General features: G+C 33.2%; 1 protein-coding gene across 4 annotated transcripts in view; it reads left to right on the forward strand.

Moving 5' to 3' along the window:
- Positions 1 to 19,733, forward strand: part of LOC148628578 (uncharacterized) — an 85,209-nt gene that overhangs the window by 49,537 nt on the left and 15,939 nt on the right. For all 4 annotated transcript variants that reach the window (XM_088590507.1, XM_088590508.1, XM_088590506.1 and 1 more), the window contains exons 8-15: positions 9,062 to 9,212; positions 10,272 to 10,360; positions 11,233 to 11,440; positions 12,867 to 13,009; positions 14,103 to 14,265; positions 14,795 to 14,947; positions 15,758 to 15,919; positions 19,552 to 19,639. In XM_088590507.1, the coding sequence (XP_088446633.1) occupies positions 9,062 to 9,212; positions 10,272 to 10,360; positions 11,233 to 11,440; positions 12,867 to 13,009; positions 14,103 to 14,265; positions 14,795 to 14,947; positions 15,758 to 15,919; positions 19,552 to 19,639 (1,157 nt within the window). The remainder of the gene's footprint in view (positions 1 to 9,061; positions 9,213 to 10,271; positions 10,361 to 11,232; positions 11,441 to 12,866; positions 13,010 to 14,102; positions 14,266 to 14,794; positions 14,948 to 15,757; positions 15,920 to 19,551; positions 19,640 to 19,733) is intronic.

The raw sequence follows: 19,733 nt of genomic DNA on the forward strand, positions 1-19,733 counted from the left end.
GCTGCTGGTACTAAAAATGGTCATACAATAGTTTTTAACAAATGACCCTTATTATAAGGCTTTCAAAAGTCGTCAGGGATAAAAGTTGTCAGGTGAATCCTGTAAGAGTTATTGCCATAGAAAGATGAAAAATGACAGGTTTTTTTTTTCAGTTTTCAGCCAATATCTTTGAAACTAAAAGAAAGAAACTTTCTATCACTGAAATGATCCTAATGATAATCCTACCAAAGTCTTCTTTAGTCAAAATTGTTGGACAACTTGTCAAATTTATTGCCCTTGAAAAACAAACTTGAATCAGGTGAGCGATTCAGGCTCCTGGGAGCCTCTTGTTAGCTCACCTGTCCAAAGGCCATATGAGCTATTGCCATCACTTGGTGTCTGTCGTCTTTGTTGTCATCGTCAACAATTTTTCAAAACTCTTCTTCTCTGAAACTACTAGACCAATGGGAACCAAACTTGATATGAATGTTCCTTGGGGTATCCTGCATAGAACTGATATTGTCCAAAAACATGGCCACCATTACTATAAATAGAACATAGGAGTCAGACAGTAGTTTATGCATATATCTCTGAAACTGATAGGTTTAGCCAAATTCTGACATGGGGATAAAAGTGTTCAGCATGATGAGGTCTATCTGTGGTCAAATTTTCATTTTAATCTGTTCAGCCTTGTTGGAGTTATTGCCTTTCTCTACTTTTTTTTGTTATTGTTTTTTGCATATATCTCCAAAACTGTTAGGTTTAGCAGAATTCTTTCAATAGCTGAAATGATCATTATTTTTAGGACTACAATGGTCTTCAGGCATAAAAGTCAGATGCCTCCTTATAAGATTTGTTGCCCTTCAGAGGGGAAAAATGACAGGTGTTTTTTTACAGTTTTCAGCCATTGTCTTGAAAACTATGACAGATTTAAACTTCATTTGATGAAATGATCCTTATGATAAGTCATATCAAAATTTTTTTGAGTCATACTTGGTGGACAGCTTCCTGTTTAATTTATTGCCCTTGAAAGGCAAAATTCAACCAGGTGAGCAATTCAGGCTCCTGGGAGCCTCTTGTTTTATATAAATTTTTCTTTATTTAAGAATTGGCAATAATAAAAATCTTGTATATTGAAAAATAACATAAATTTTCCATGTTCATATTGTTTATTGCGCGAAGTGCAATAAACAAAATATGCACATGGAAAATTTATGTTATTTTTCAAAAGACAGAATTTTTATTATAGCCAATTCTTATAAATTAATTTTAAAACATAAAATTATCTTTAAACATGAGAAAAGTAGTTCTGAATTTAACAGAATAAGGGTATGTCAATATTTTTTTATCCACTTAGATATAACAAAATTATTTTTACCAATCAGATTACAGTGTTTATCTCAAATTAATTTATTTGGGTATAACAGTATTCATCTGTAGCTGTTAAGAGTTACTCACATGAAATATCCTTTCTTAAAAGAAAATTATGACATGGTTTAAAAAGACAGGTACTCAATAATTCTTTTTAAGTACTAACGAAAACTGTTTGAAACACAGCAACCATGATTCAGTGTATTTGATTTGTATTGATCATTTCCTCCTATCTTTTGTTTGATATTTAAGCTTGAGTGTATTGTTATCATGTAATGAAAGTATTTCTGACAAAAACCCTTGGCTGACTCATTTCTCTACAATAGTCTATTTCCTGTATCTTTCTTTGCATAACCTCAACACCCACTGCCTTAAACGTTTTATACACTGTTTTTAAAGACAGGATGTATTATGGTACACCACAGTCAGTCCATCATTCACATTTTGTACAATAATTTAAAAATGCTCCCACCAATTTTAGTGAAACTGGTGATTTTTTTCTTTTTATTGATGAGAGCCCCCTTTCATTTTTTATAACTTCAGATTTCATTTTTGAGTAATAGGAGTTCATTTATTTAGAAGGGGGGATTTTCAATATTTCGCAATAACCTGAAAATGCTTCTAGCGACTTTTTACAACTTTGCTGAATAGTTTATGATACCCCTCACAAACAAAATTTGGGGTGTATGTAGAAATCACCTTGTCTGTCTGTCTGTCTGACTGTCCACATTTCTTGTAAGCACAATTACTCCTAAACCACTCAAGGGATTTTGATGAAATTTTATAAATAGTTTGGGTATCATATGTAGATATACATAAAGGAATATAATTACTATTGAAAGATTCAAAATTGAGATAATCCAATAAGTGTCTCTCCTTTAAGTCCATTTGAAGTGGGGGGGGGGGTTCCCTTTGTAAGCTTGCTTACAGTGTTTCTATATTTTTTAGCTCACCTGGCTAAAGACCAAGTGATCTTATGCCATCACTTGGCGTTGTTGTTGTCCTCATGGTCAAATTTTAAAAAATCTTCAACATAGGGGTCAGATGGCAGTTTTTTGCAAATGACTCAAAAACTGTTGCCTTTACCAAATTTCTGGCATTGTGTGAAATTGTTAAGCATCATGAGAAGAAATTTTCAAAACCAATCATTGACTAATTGAGTTACAACCCCTGAAACAGTTTTTTTTTGTAGTTTTTTTTTTCCACATCTACAACTTTGAAAATCTTCTCTAAAACCATTTAAGATCATTGAATGAAAATAAGCATAATAGTTCTTCAGTGTATTGTGCTTAAAATGACTGTTGTGATTTTTAATCCGTGAATAGATATGGCTGCCTATACTAAAAATGGAACTTCAGGGTCATAAGACAGGTTTTTGAAAAAAAATTCTAAAATTGTTGCCTTTAGCAAAATTCTGGTTCAGGTCATGAAAATGCTATGAAAAGCATTTCCTGCTTTTGACAGTTTAGTTGATTTTAACTTAGCCTGTCTCATTCCTCAAGTTTTTCAAATAAGCAAATGGTTAATCAGGTGAGCGATTCAGGCTCTCTTGAGCCTCTAGTTTAATTTACATTTTTTAGACAAGTGACTTAATTCATACCAATATGATATGAGATATTTCAACTCATCTTTTTCCTTGCAGATATTTTTCTTGGCAATATTTTGCTTTAAGATGTTATTTTTATCTTTAAAGATGCTCCATATACATTGCCAGTTGTACAAATAACATGAGGTATTTTTATCCACTGATACAATGCAGAATTGGACATAGAAATACCTGTCGTTGCTTCAGTCCCTCTGTCTGTCTTACTTGACTTTGTGGACACTACTCCTAAGAAACCTCTCTACAGATTTTGTTCAAATCTTGTAGGATTGTTAGTGATCATGTACAGTTGGTCTTGTCATGCTGCCATTTAGATTCAACAAATTTTGCAGGCGAAATAGGACTTACTGGGTAGTTCAATTTGTACTTGCTACACTACAGGAATACTTCGTGGACCCAACTCTTTGGAAACCACTCATCAGATTTTGATCAAATTTTGCTGACTTTTTAGTCACCATATGTTCGTATGTTGTTGATCATATTGCACTGTGATCGTGATTCTACAAATTTTAAAGGAGTTATGGGAATTTTTCACTTCAACATTTTTGATGGTCATTAGGGACATGTGACTATGCTTAGCATTCTTATCAGTTGATGCAAAACTGTGAAAAAAACTTTTAATTATGAATACCAGTCTTTAAGGATAAGGGTAGATACACAGGTTTGCTGATTCTTGTATTCATGGTTTTGAGGTTTTCAGTATAATCATCAAAGGCAATCTCCTTTTTATTGGATATGACCTACCCATGAAAACCACGAAAATTGGTACCCCATGAACAATAGTACTTTCACAGTATTATAGTGTATGTCATGGGTTTAAATTTTTAGTTATATAATATTAGACAGATATGTTCAGTGTCAAATGGGTGTTTACAACTATAGTATACATGTTCTTAATTTTCTCAGGTAGTTATGTGCAATGTAAAGAATTTAAATTGTAATGTGGGAAATCTCAAATTATAGATTACCAGTATTGAAGGCAAATATTATGTAATGCTGGATATTTATGTAAACATATCTGCTGAAATCATTATAAGTATCAATAAAGAAATAAATAAATGCAGGATTGTAATAATCAATGCCATGGTAAAATTTATTGTGGGAATATTGGGGAAAAAATATATCAAAGGGCACTGTAGACATATCAAAGACCAAAGTACATGGCAAAATTTGAAAACAGGAAATATTTACAAGTACATTAGTTCAGGTCATCAAAATTTTGTTGTTTCTTTCCCTGTAAAGTTAGTGATTATCTCTTGCAGCTTTACTTAAATGCACTTAAAAGGCAAATCAATGTTTGTGTTAAATATCCTGTAAGTCTGTTCATCATTGATTTCAACCACCTAGATGGTCTTGGGGTAGCATGGTTGCCTCAAGATCAATCCCTGACCAAGTCATCCCAAAGACTTTAAAATTGGTAATCACTTCTTCTCCACCAAGCAGGCGTTTTTAGGGGATAGAGTGAAAACTGATTGGCTTGGATTCGGAATAATTTGTCTTGTAGGCTGATGTTTCAGTGAGCTAGCACAATAAAGTCTGGTTGAGTGTAAAGGACAAGTTAATGGTCGAGTCTGTTGGATTAGTCAATTGTTCTCATCCTGAAATGCATGAAGTATCTGCCATAGGGTGTTAAGCAGTAATTAATCAATCAAACACTGAATTTCAATTCTATTGAAGGATACACAGGTTGTATTTTTTTGGTAATACTCTATTAATGGTTTTATTCTGCAATGAAAAATTGTTGTGAATAGTGGTAGAATTTGTTTCCTTATCATATATCCCAGTGGCAGAAAATTAGTCAATTTATGTGTAAATTTGACAAAATTTGGCAAATATTCCTTCTTCTGAGGAACCCTGGCTAGCACCCCTCCTTTTCAAAGTGTCTGGATCCTCCTTGTATAACTATGTTGCCCCACTGAAATATTATACAAAATGTATAAGAATTCCTAGCTCCATCATAATTAGAGATAGTGATTAGCATGGCCTAAAAAATAAAGGCAAAAACGTACAGGGTTACAAATACAACACTGCGGTATACAACACCTTGTATTGATTTGTCTATCAAAAATGACAATTGAAGTATAAATTACAGCATTTTGCTGTCTTTTTGTCGTTTTGTTTTTGTAATGTTATAACTACCTCTAAGTTTATCATTGAATTCCTATTTCTTTTCAATATTCATGTGACTTACGTAGCAGTCCTTATAAAAATCTGACAGGAGGTAGTTAATACATGTTAAAACCACCAAATTTACTTTTATTTCTTATTCAGAAGTGCCCCATGTGGGTCCAGGTGTTAAAAGAATAGGCCGGCAGCAGCACTAAGCTTGTCATAAGAGGCGACTAAATAGTACTCAGAACCCTGGCCTGGATCTAGGGCTCTCTGCCCACAGAACAACTGGGATGTGTGCCTCAGGTGGTGGAATGGGGTACCCCTGGCATGCTTCATGCTGGACTTGTCAGGCTATAATACGGAAAATCTGACAGCAAACCATAGTGGTGCCCCATGTTGGGAAAGATGCCACATTCCTCGCATGTAAAAGGACCTTTCTGTGGTATTCTCTTGGAGTAGGAATCTTTTGGCTCCGCCACAGAAGGCTAAATTGCCCAACCCTACCCACCTCTCCCTATTTCCAGTGGCAATCTAAATTTGTCAATCCCATTATTGTTGTTTCCTATCCCTTTTTAGCTCACTTGGTCGAAGGCCATGTGAGCTATTGCCATCACTTGGTGTCCGTCGTCATTATTAACAATTTTTCAAAACTCTTCTCTTCTGAAACCACTTGACCGATGTTGGAGTTATTGCCCTTTTTCCACATTTTTTTGCTATTTTGAATGTCATTTCTTTCAAAAATCTTCTCCTCTGACACCGCCTGACCAAATGGAACCAAACTTGGTATGAATGTTCCTTGGGGTATCTTGCATAGGAGTGATGTGGGGATTTTTGATCCGTCAAAAAACATGGCTGCCATTACTAAAAATAGAACATAGGGGTCAGACAGTAGTTTTTGGCATATATCTCCAAAACTGTTTGGTTTAGCCAAATTCTGACATGGGTAAAAGTGTTCAACATGATGAGATCTATCTGTGGTCTATCTATTCATAACTTGGTATGAATGTTCCTTGGGGTATCTTGCATAGAACTGTTGTGGGGATTTTTGATCCGTGGAAAAGCATGGCTGCTGTTACTAAAAATAGAACAAAGGGGTCAGACAATAGGTTTTAACAAGTATCTCCAAAACTGTTAGGTGTAGCAAAATTATTTCTATAGCTGAAATGACCCTTATTATAAGGCTTTCAAAAGTCGTCAGGGATCAAAGTTGTCAAGTGACTCCTGTAAGAGTTATTGCCAATTGAAAGACGAAAAATGACATGTTTTTTTTACAGTTTTCAGCCAATATCTTTGAAACTAAAAGAAAGAAACTTTCTATCACTGAAATGATCCTAATGATAGTCCTACCAAAGTCTTTTGAGTCAAAATTGTTGGACAACTCCTTGTCAAATTTATTGCTCTTGAAAGACAAACTTGAATCAGGTGATTCAGGCTTCTGGGAGCCTCTTGCTCAAAACTCATCTCCTCTGACACCACTTGACCAATTGGAACAAAACTTGGTATGAATGTTCCTTGGGATATCCTGCATAGAACTGGTGTGGGGATTTTTGATTTGTCAAAATACATGGCTGCTGTTACTAAAAATAGAACATAGGGGTCAAACAGTAATTTTTCACATATGTCTCCAAAACCGTTAGAATCACTTTAACCATTGTTACTGTCTGAATTTTACAATGACTGATTCTTGATTACACAAAAGGGGGGGGGGTATTGGCAACAGGTGAAAAAAGATGTTTATCAGGGAAATTTTTTAAAGGTGCAATGAAACTGAAATATCCTTTCATTGTTTCCTGTATCTTTGTTTTGTGGAGTATTAAAACTATAATGTAACCCAAAACTTAATTTTTTTAAATTTGGAAATTCTGAAGTATAATTTGCCTTGAACTAGTAAACCTTTCACACTCCTAAATCAATTTCCTCCTGTGTTTTTCACATTTTTGAGTGGTTGTTGTGATATTTTAATTACATGTTTTATGTATATGGTCTAACATTATTGGAGGTTTTAAACTAGACATGCATTGTAAATTTTTGTTAATAAAAAGAGTATGAAATTTATTGGCTTTGATAGATCAAACGTATGTGTTTAATGCTTGTCTGTCTGTAGATATTAATGGTTGAGCTGATAATTTAGTTTTCTGTCCCATTGGTCAGTTCATCTGCCAGATGGTCCCTCCCTGCACAACTTAACTTTTAACAGATTTAGTTATGAAACTGCTTAAGATATATTAAACTTGTATCAGAAGATACTCCACCATTTTGTTGAATATCCAGAAAAAGTTTTTCATTTTTCATTAGCAAATGTTACACTTTGAAAAGATTCATGAAATATGATTTTGAACAAAATGTATATAAAATAAAATTGATTGTATGTTTATTGTGACTTCTCAGACTCTTTTAAACACAAATTTTAATTCAAATTAAGTAGTTCGTATATCCTTAAGAAGTTTAAGCCTTGGGATGTGTGTCCTGAAAGGATCATTTTGGCATTGGTTCACTATGGTTCATCTGCCTTTAGCTATTTTAGGCCAAGTAAACATAATTGATAGATTTACATGCAACCTTCACAAAAAATATGAGGCAGATGGGAGGATTTTATTTTTTTTTATTTTTTGTTCCTTTCCAGATAATTGCTAGCTTAATTTTGTTATTTGAAGTATGGATATGTTCTAAATCCATAGCAACATAGAAAAGTTCTGATTTTTTAGGCCTTAATTTTATTTGGCCTTAATGATAACCCTTATGAGTACATGTTTTCTTTGTGGAAGAGAATTCACTCTGTTTTTTATGTTTATTTTTTTTTTTCTTTAACACACTGAAAAATGTCGGATGAGATGTACAAATATTAATTGTCATTTTTATTACAGCTTCAAAATGAACTTCTTTTATTTTACTGAAACAAGTCTTTAAGAGTAATCAAGGGAACCAAGGTTATAGTGGTAATTAAAAGAATGCAATCCAGGGACACCAGTCACACACAACAAAGAACATAAAGTAACTAAAATCATACATACAAAGTAACAAAAGCAAATGAGCAACTCAGACTCCACTAAAAACTGGGAGCATGGACCAGGTGCACCGGTAGGGTAAGCATCCCAAAGTAGCCTTGATCTTTGGTGGGTTTTTCTTTTGATGCTTACTTTTACATAGAGGGTTTTTGTCACGCTTACATTTCATTAAACTTTTAATCTTAATCCATTGAGGGATACTTTATGAAACTTAATATGGCAGTCAGTTGAGAAATCTATAATTGTCAGGGGAGACAATCCAATTTCAGAATCTACATCTTTCAGAGTCAATAAATAAAGATTTGGATATGTTTTTAGTCTGTTTACTAAAGCAGCTGTACTTATTATCATTGTTTTCTTCATTAGAAAATTCCCATCATGACCATGGTATTTTTCACTTCAGATATTTCACATGCACTCTTTAATTTCAAATGTAAAATCACTAGGAAAGAAGGAGATCTTGAATCATTTCTCTACTATACTTTTTATAGTTAAGAATAAGAGATGTTACCATCTCATAAGGCAGATCATACTGTATATTTCTGTCTAGACATTATTTTCCCATTATTTCTCAAAGATGACTATAAATGAAAATACTTTAGAAGTTTTATATAAAAACATAGGTCAGCGAACTTGATATTCAACTGATATTCTTTCATATTTCAAATAATAATTGGGGGTCACAGAACTCTTTTTCTTGCAATATTAGAAATTCCTATACATTTCAATAGAACATTCTCCTACCAATTATCGCCCCTTAGAAAGAATTTTCCTGTCACTTATTTCCCTTGAAAGGGGACTTTTTAGAAATAATGTTTTTTATTACCATTCTAATTTTTATGTAAAACAATTATTTGAAATAATTTAGGTATATTATTTTTACATCATTTATAACACTATTAGTTGAAAGAAAATATATATGTCTGTATGATTTTGCAAGATGACAGAAAAGTATGCTCCATATAATAGGTATGATGTAATTTTTTTACAGGTAGTGGAATCAGATAATATGAATATGAATGAAACAGTATATGGACTGAGACCAAACACAGAATACACCATCAGTATTGTGACTAGACCTGGCAGAGATAAGGGATATCCTAGTGAACCAGTGGAAAAGTCCTTCACCACGTGCATTGATAGTATGTTACTCTATTTGATTTTTAAATTCTGTCAATGATGGTCTGTATTATGACATACATGTGTCCATCAGTATTAATTTGTCATACAATTACTTGTTCAATAAACTTCAAACTGTACTCAAAAGTTTATCATGATTGTATTATGGTGTTTAGCCTTTTTTGGGAGATATTACATTTTTAGTTTTTCAGTTATGAGACTTTATTTAAAAAAAGGGTGGGGTGAGAGAAGATTTTACATGTCATTTTGGAAATGGTATATTGGATATACTTAAACCATACTGTTATTTGTTATAATCATTAGAAGGTTTTTATACAAAATCCTTTTTTTCTTATTCAAATGATTGACCTTTTCATATTTTTAGGAAGTTTTTTTTTTTCACATGTCACACTGTAATTTTGAGAACTTCTTGTACAATAAGCGTCAAACATGACACAATTGTTTGTCACAATAATCAAACAGTCTTAATACATTTTTTTCACAGTTATTATTATTATTTTTTTTTTTGTATACAACAGCAAAATTTTTTGCAGACATAAACTGATAGCACCCTGCCAGCGTCATTGTTTCATCTTGTTTACTTTCGTTTATTTACAATAGCTTAGTTAAACATTTTTCAATACATTGTTTCTGGGGTCATGGCAGGTTGTGGGGGAGGGGGTTATTATCTGGTACTAATCCATTTTTGATGATTCAGATGTCAATGTGTTCCTTTTGAAATTTTGTTTTAAAATGTTTTGGACTGGATGGACTTATCTTTAACAATTTGGAGTTAAAAGGGTACTATACCCAAAAAATTTACTTTTTATACATCCTAAAAAAGTGAGGTATAATATTATGATGACTTCGTCGTTGTTGTTAATTTTTTTCTTTTCATGCGATAACTTACGTTGTAGTGAACCTAATGTCCAGAAATTTTTATGTATTGTTTTTTGCTGCTAGAAGAAGCTTACTATTTAAAGCTTGGTCACTCACCCTTACCATTCTACGAAAAAAAGTAGATGATAATAAATGGGGAAAATCAAGGCAACCAAATTGAATTTCATGGTATTATTTTTCAGTACCTGGAAAGCCACCTGATGTAGGTAACTACTTCATCAGCTATGAGAATTGTAAGGCTAACATACGTGGTGTTACAGTATATTGGAAGGTAGTTATGAGAAAGTGTTAAAGTAAAAAATAAAATGGTCTTACAGAGTACAAAGTTTGTATTATTTTTTTTCACTTTCAAAGGGGCTTTACTGCTTAACTTTCACTTTGTCAACCTTTCATTCCATCCTCCTGCAAATAAATTTGGCTGCATTAGTTTTACTAAATGCATTGTGGTAGCATTTTCAGCTTGAGTAGGGAGAAATCAATCCCTGGTCTGATCATACTAAAGACTTTAAATTTGATGTTTACTGCTTTTCTCTCAAGCCCACAGCTTACAGTAGACAGAGTTGTGAGTGTTTTGTTCATTGTCAAATTAATGTCTGAGTCGGGTGGCAGACTTTCTTCTTTGGGCCAGTGCTAGCACATTCAAAATTTGGCTTCTGTCTGTATTGCCAAGTTGGCTTAATTAATCAGACATTCTCAACCTGCAATGCTTGAAATATCTGCCATAGAATGTTATACAATTATCAATATTTTCAAATTCTTCCAATTCCAAACATGAAAAAAATTTGAGGTACTTGAGGGTATTCATAACACAACATAACATATGATTTTTACCTGTTGAGAAAATTTGTCTTCTATGTATTATTGACAGGCACATTGACTGGAACATTGAGGTCTCCAATATTAAAATAATGACTTGTTTTTTAACCAAAAAAGAAAAAAATAGGCCTTACTGCCTACATTTTTATCACTGATAAGGATATATCAAAATAAGGTGTTTTAGCTTTAAAAAACCTCAACAATGAATGATGCTCTGTTACTCTTGAATGATTGCTCTTTCCATACAAAAATAATTAACTATGTACAACAGTACTACAACTTTTACTTTCGTTTTATTTAATAATTTCTACTTTTCTATGTTTTCAGGCACTACCAGAAATTGATCTGAACAGTCCAAATGTAAACTTTCATGTTGAAGTGAAACATCCAAATAAGACTATTTACGATACTACCTTTCAACATTACAGTTCATTTGATATACCTTGTATCGATGATGTGTTGGTATCCGTATGGTCTAAAAACGAGGCTGGGAGATCTTCTGAATCATCAACAATAAGGATACCTAAGATAGATGGTTTGTATCAGAGTTAAAAGTATGAATTTCTGTATTGGATTATTCATTCATCAAGGTTTACAAAAGCAGGTGACTTTATAATTAGGCTTTTTGTCCATCTGCCCATGAAGGAATTATGCCACTTTTAGTTTGCCTAAATGGGTTTTGATTAAACTTGCACAAATGTAAGCTTGGGGCAATGAAGGGCTATGTAGGTTTAAGGAGTAATGGTGCCAACCGTTTAAGAATTAGGGGCCAAAAACAAACATTCCTGTAGACACTTGGTTTTGTGTGAAAACTTTAATATTAGTTGCTTTGATCTCAATAAAATTTTATAACAAGGTTCCAAACTACAAAAGGAAGGACAGTATTGATTTTGGAGGTTATTGTTAAGAATTAGGGGCCAAAAAAGGGTTCCGAAAAAAGCATTTCATTGAATTTATTTATATACAATGCAACTCCAGTAAAGGCATAAAAATGTCTATGATATTATTTTGCAGTATTCTTAACGACAATGGTTAGACTTGAATTGATTTTGGAGGCTTAAAACTGGACTATTTTTGAAATTTTGGGGCATAATGGGGCCAGAAACAAGCAGTTTCCTGATTTTCAGACAATTACTTGACTATTACTGATTGGATCTCTTTGAAATTGTATTATAAGATGCCATACCACAAAACGATTACTAGGATTGATAATGGGGGTTGACTTAAACCTTGTAGGAATTATGGGCCAAAAAAGGCCTGAAACAAGCATTTTCCTTATGTCCATATAATGACTTAATTCAAAGTGAATTCTGGACAATAACTTGAGTGATAGGGAGTGGGATGCTTTGAAATTTTACCACAAGGTGCCATATCCCCACAGGAAGTTTGGGATTGATATTGCAGGTTTTGACTGGAACCATTTAGGAGTAGGAGCCAAAAGGTTTCCACTATCAGTTCTGGTCAAATCTTTATCCTTTGTCAAATGTCTAATCGTAATCAAAATTCAAAGCTGTGTCAAGTTTGAATGGTGTGTCCATACTTGCCCCAACTGTTCTAGGTATCAACCTCTGCAGTTGTATCAAGCTGTGTCCTGCTTTATTTTAATTTTTGTGTTTACTCAAAAGGACTAAACTTTAGCTTGTAGAATAGATTTCAAAAGTGGATCTTTTGTTTCTACTATTTTATTCTTTTCTTTGGCAAGAAGTATCTGTCCCCAGTTCTAACTGCCAACTTCTCTGAAACCACTGAATGTAGTTTGATGTTTATTACATCATATGCATTGTGCCATTGTGCCATTGTGCATCTACTTCGTTTTTTCATCAGAATGACATATGGGATTTCCAGTATGGTTTCATGGGAGGGGACCAGGGCATCATAAAGTGAGCTTTGCTAACAGTTTTTCTAGTTTTATAAATGTCTAGTCTGAGTCAAATAATAACATAAAAATACAATTTTATCAGATTTATTGCCACCCAGTCGGGTGATAGTGGAAGCACAGAACACATCAACTGATACTGCAGTTACCATAAGTTGGACACCATCGAGCGACAATAGAATAAAGTGTCACACAGTGTACTATTGCCAGTATGATACAGAATGTACAGTGAGTATTACTTGTGTTGCCCCATTTAGTAACAGTATATTTTAAATTACAGTGCAAGGTAGTGTACTGTTACATGTATGATGCAGAGTTTACAGTGAGTATTACTAGTGTTGCCCCGTTTAGTAACAGTATATTTTAAATTTAAGTGCAAAGTAGTGTACTGTTACATGTATGATACAGAATGTACAGTGAGTATTGTTTGTTTTGCATCATTAAGAAGGATGTTAACTGCTCATGTTCAGTCATTTGGCAGATTTGGCAGACTCCTATGGTTTATCCATATCATAGCACAAGTATTTTTTTGCCCAGGTTCCTTATTTTTCATGTCACAATTTATTTAACACACCTTCATGTGTTATTTTAGAAGTTTTTTGAATTTGTTCTTATGTTTTCAGGGGTTTTAATTGATACACAAATAAATCCTGTGGTGAACCAGAGAAATCCTTTTCCTGCCAAAATTTCAAATGCTAATACATTGTATCTCAATACCTATTATGTATCTAGTGTTTTCTCTACAATGAAAGGTGCATTACCAACAAAATTTGATTTAAAGAGTCTCTCATTTTTTTTATTGACATGCAAAGAATCAGATACCTTAGACACCAGTGGGTAGGTTTATTTAAAGTACTATAGTTATCAATTAAGATATATCTCAGTACTAAGAGACCAAAAATTCAATCAAAGATCAAAGTAGTTAGGACTCATGTACTAAGTCAATTAAGGAGGTAGACCTAGGGTAAAGGACACAACTCTTACAAATCATTGGATCATTTGTATTCAGCATTTTACATCAATCTCGTGTAAGCATCAGAGTAACTTGGATTGATTTCATTCTGTTTTAAATGGAAGCTTGATAGGCTTTGGTGAAATTGAATATGACACAAACATATCACTGATTTCAAGAGTTATGTCCCTTACCCTAGGTCTACATCCTTAATGTCAAATGAGAAACTTATATGTAACCTCACTATAACATTTGATGAAGCAAAGAGTGACAAAATTCAGAAAGGGTATGCCTACTAACATCAAAGCTGATTTTCAATCTTAATTGAAAAAGAGAAAAAGTTTTTGGATACACACAATTGTATTTCAGGATGATATTGATTGGTCTACTGTTTGTGGTAATGATCATACAATGACAATTACCAACACTGAGTTGCAGTTTGACAGGAAGTACAGGTTTGGTGTATCATCAGATGCCAATAATAAGAGCTCAGGATTTAAATGGCAACATTGTTACTATGTCAAAAGTAATGGTATGTACATGTAGTTATACTCATTCTAAGAGTTTAGTACTTCAAAAGTATTAATGTTCAAGGTTGCTAATTTTTGCAAATTCTGTCAAGTGCACATTTTCACAAGTATCAATTTTTGAGGTTTGTTAGGTGTTGTATAGTGTTGAAAAATCCATTTCACATGTACTACTTTTTGCATTTTCCTGTCCATCACAAAAATCGCAGAAGTAAGTACACAGTGAAAATTATTATGTTCCACATAACTTTCCAATATAAAATTCTAGTCTTTGCTTATTTGCAAAGCATGAAGCAAATAGGCAATAGTATGATGACTTGTTGACTCGGAGTCAGTATAATGGTTGGATTGGATAACGGGCCTACTTTCAGGCTGTTGTTTTTTGTGATGTAGCATATTAAACATCCAGCTTAGCATGTTGGTTATTTATAGAGTAGGGTGCATTCCTTTGATAATTGATAATGTATAAAAATATTTCATGTAGAATGTAAAACCACAATTAATCAGTCAGTTTATTGATTAAATTTACTTCAGTTCCAACAGCACCACTGAAGGTAGAGGTACAAGCCTATCCTGATGATTCATTAACAGTAAGCTGGTCTGAGCCTGAGTGTGGTCAGTCACCTTATATAGCCCTATATAGGATTAGATGGTGTACTACAGTGTTTCCATATAAAGTCTGCAGTGGTAAGTGGTATACTAAAGTATTCAAAAGTAATGTAAGTATTATATCTGTTATCTGATGAAGATTAAGGTCCCTATGAATTGAAAATGTTACCAATATCAGCAAAGAATTTTAGGTTATAATGACAGAAAAATGGAAAAGATTATTTGATTATTCTAGTTATTTTAGCACTGTTTCTTTTTTAAAGACTGTAGAATCTTTTTAATTAAGTGTAATTAATAAAGTAAAGTACTCTGAAAAGAATGTCCATAAAACTAGCTATTGAATGGATTCTATTGGGTATGTTTATTTTAAAACTGAATTTAAGAATCTGAAAGGGTTAAAACTTAGTCAAAAAAACCCAACACTTTCACAATACATTGAACCATTGAATGTGAGGACTCCTAAACCATTACATGGATTTTGATGTAATTATATAGGAAGGTTAGACATCATAGATTAATGTGTGTGGTAGAGGATAATTATTATCCAATACCTGCAAAGGGAGGTAATCCAATTTAAAGGTTTTTCATGCTATAATCTGATAAATACTATTGCTTTTTAATGAAATAAATAGTAAAGTTAGGCATAATTTGCAGATAAGCAGATGAACAAAAAAGATAATTATTTGATGATGGCTGTAAATTGAGAGTAATCCAACTTAAATGTGTAACATGATGCATGGGGGTATTATTTGCTAATTCTTACAGACTCCCACATATATCAAGTGAATTAAGTATTCATATAGATTTTTGTCATTTTTGAATGGAGAAATACTTTTTTTCATGAGTACATCCAATACTTATGTTAACAAATTGACTTCTTAATTTAAGGCAATGAGCAGGAGATGAATATATCATCAACCAAACCGACTAAACATGTAATTGGTAACCTTCTGGCAGGAACCACATATGGTGTCAAGGTTTCTCACATAACTGCAGATGGAAGAGCCAGTGAATTCAGTGAAATGGAATATGAAAAGCCTATCAATAGTGGTTTGTGAACTCAATTATACATTGAAATTGGTCTAAAGCTTACCTTGTTGTCCCTGAGGATCCTGTTTGTTTTACCTTTTTTTTCCTTTGGCCAGGTGAGCTATTGCCATCACTTGGTGTCCATCGTCCATCATTAACAATTTTTCAAAACTCTTCTCTTGTGACACTACTTGATCAATTGGAACCAAACTTGGTATGAATGCTACTTAGGGCATCCTGCATAGAACTGATGTGGGGATTTTTGATCTGTCGAAAAAAAAAAAAATGGCCACTGTTACTAAAAAAAGAAGAAAGGGGTCATACAGTAGTTTTTTTGCATATATCTCCAAAACTGTTAGGTTTAGCCAAAGTCTGATATGGGTAAAAGTGTTCTGCATGATAACATCTGTCTGTGGTCAAATTTTGATTTTAATCCATTAAGCATTATTGGAGTTATTGCCCTTTTTCGACTTTTTTTGCTATTTTTAATGTCATTTCTTTCAAAAATATTCCCCCCACGACACTACTTTACCAATTGGAAGCAAACTTGGTATGAATGGTCCTTGAGGTATCCTTCATAGAATTGAGATGGGGATATTTGATTTGTCAAAAAACATGGCCACTGTTACTAAAAAAGAAGAAAGGGGTCATACAGTAGTTTTTTGCACATATCTCCAAAACTGTTATGCTTAGCCAAAGTCTTATGTTGGTAAAAGTGTTCTGCATGATAATATCTATCTGTGGTCAAATTTTGATTTTAATCCATTAAGCATTATTGGAGTTATTGCCCTTTTTCGACTTTTTTTTGCTATTTTTAATGTCATTTCTTTCAAAAATCCTCTCCCCAACACTACTTTACCAATTGGAAGCAAACTTGGTATGAATGGTCCTTGAGGTATCCTTCATAGAATTGAGATGGGGATATTTGATTTGTCAAAAAACATGGCCACTGTTACTAAAAATAGAACATAGGGATCAGACAGTAGTTTTTTGCATTTATCTTCAAAACGAATAAGTTAAACCCAAGTTTTTTAATTGATGAAATGATTCTTAGTATAAGGCATACAAAAGTCTCCACAAATCAAATTTGTCAGCCAATTCCTTGTAAGAGTTATTGCTCTTGAAAGGGAAATTTTTTTTTTTTTTTTTTACAGTTTTCAGCCAAAATCTATGATAGTTAAATAGAAATTTTCAATTAGTGAAATGCTTCTTATGATAAGTCCTACCAAAGTCTTCTTGAGTCAAAATTGTTGGACAACCAGGTGAGCAATTCAGGCTTCTGGGTGCCTCTTGTTTTAAATAACAATTGTCCAAATTGTTTAGAAACTTGTAACTTATGGCATTATTTTTCATACAGTTACAAATTTATTTCGGGTTTAGATGACGGTAAATGTGAATACAAGTCCTTTATAAAACTTTGAGGGATATCTTTTTATAGTATTTCCATTTATGTAAGCTGGTAAATCAATTAATCATTTCATTAAAGTTGATATCCTGAAAAGAATGTCTTTTCTCTGATTTACAATCAGTGGCGGATCCAGGGGGCCCCCGGGGCTACCCCCCCCCCCCCTTTTTAGAAAATTTTTAAATATTGTTGAAAAATTGTTGAAGATAACCTCAGAAAGCAGGATTCGAGCTTTAATATTTCAGAGTTTTCTTGGGGGGGGGGGGGCATGCCCCAAACCCCCTAGCAAATTCAGATAACTTTGGGATCCACTATAATATGTTTTCAAATGTCTATATATTTTTTGTTACATTTTAAAAATGTTTAATGTATTGTTTCATTTTTTTTTTTCATTCATAATCATTCAAATTCATTTCATTGAATAAGATGATTCATTTACATCATGAAGATGAGGATAGTATAATTATACTCATACTCAACAAGTGGGTTGTATATTGGAATCACCATGTCTGTCTTTCATTTCATTTGACTCCCAATGGATGGATTTGTTTCAATTTGTTGTGTAGCTTCATATAGATGGGGCATATGTTGTAAGTAATTTCGGGTGCTGTCTGATATCAACTTCTTGTTTCTAGAGACCTTGCCTTTTTTCACTATATGAAATGATAGAAAAAAATTTTGTCACAAAAATCTGACTCCCAATGGATGGATTGATTTCAGTTTGGTGTGTGGCTTCACATAGGTGGGGCATATGTTGTTAGTGATTTTGGGTGCTGTCTGATGTTAACTTCATGTACGAGTTGGGGTATTCCTAGCACTAGTACACATGCAATTTCATGTTAAAGAAAAACATACATGTATTAGAATTAATTTTGCAAAGTAAACCAAAGTTTTATTTTAAAGGACTATTGCCACGAACCCCATTAGAGAGGCAATAATTTAAACTGCTTTAAGTGTCTTTATTTCATTTATAATGTCATTGCAAACTAAATCAGATTTCATATGTTGTGTCTATCCAAACATTTGGTTACTCTTAATGCCTGGGTATGGTTGAGCTATTTACAACGGAGACAATCTCATCTACTACATCATAATTTGAGGCTCTTATAAAGTTTATTAAAGCGAGTGAGCGAGGCATTTTTTTAAATGTACTTGACTACCCTGTCTTGTCTGCCATTGACAGTGTTCATTATAATGATTGGGGTTTTTTTATGGTCTTGACTATCCTTACGGATTTCCCTTACAGGGATTCTGTTAGTAATGCCAGTTAGTAGTAGAAGGTACTGGAGCCCAGCCTTCGGGATACCTGACCGAAGAACTCAGAGTATGTCCTACTAGCGGCTGGGCTGCTGTGTTGACGCTCTGGCCTACTCCCAGACCCCACATGGGTCTGATAGCATTTCCACATTCTAACTATTTGGGAGTACGTCAACGTGTAGAGTGACTGTGTTCATTAAATTAACTTCATGTTTATATATGTTTATATATATAGGGTTGTATACTGTAATCTAAAATCAGGCCATTGATTGGTTGGGTTTTTTTTTTTTTTTTTTTTAAATATATCTGGTAAGTTTTTAATGCTTCTCTGTAGTTGTCATTTTTTCAACAGTTGATACCTTGTAACAAATAGAAACTATTCTAGAAATTGATTAATTATATAGATAAGATTAAAAAAAAAGAAGAGAGAGAAGAATTGAGGCCGTATAATGGTATGCAGCTGTGGTCCGTGTCATCTATAGACACTTGGTTTTCTTGCAATAACTTAAATGTTTGTTGATAGTTGATTTTCATAACCTTTAATATTAAGGTTCCAAACCACAAAAGGAAGGTTATTGTTGATTTAGGGGGTAATGACCCCAAGTTTTTTGGAATAAAGGGTTAAAAAGGGACCAAAACAAGCATTTACCACACAGCTAAAAGTCACACTAGAGAATCTTATGTACTGCTACATATAAGTCCTGTGTGGTATGATTATCATACATGTTTGCAAGCCGATATTTGCATATGAGAATCATATGGTAATCATATCATTATGATGTGTAATTTATCGCATGATTATCAAATGATTACAATATGAATACCACATGAATGGAGAAAAATATGATTATTTTATGAGGCTTTTTTGGCTGTGTATGTTATCTTGTCACTGATAGTTTTGATATCAATATACTGTTCCATTTCTGCTTTCTCTAGTAGTATGGTAAAAATACATATTAAAGATGAGTTCTACTTGTTTACTACTTTACAGATTTGGATAAGGGAGAAGTCACAGGTATGGCTATTGGTGGTGTTTTTGTATTTTTGATGTCAATTGCTGGTGTAGTCTTTTTATACAGGTATGATGTAATATTGTATTTAGTTTCTTATCTGCCAAGTGCGTATTAGACAGATGAAGTCTAGTTATAAATTGCTCACATGAGTTCAAAATAC

The sequence above is a fragment of the Perna viridis genome, chromosome 1 (assembly GCF_037379345.1).
Source record: "Perna viridis isolate PV_CMFRI_1.1 ecotype Kerala chromosome 1, ASM3737934v1, whole genome shotgun sequence".
Lineage (NCBI taxonomy): Eukaryota > Metazoa > Mollusca > Bivalvia > Mytilida > Mytilidae > Perna > Perna viridis.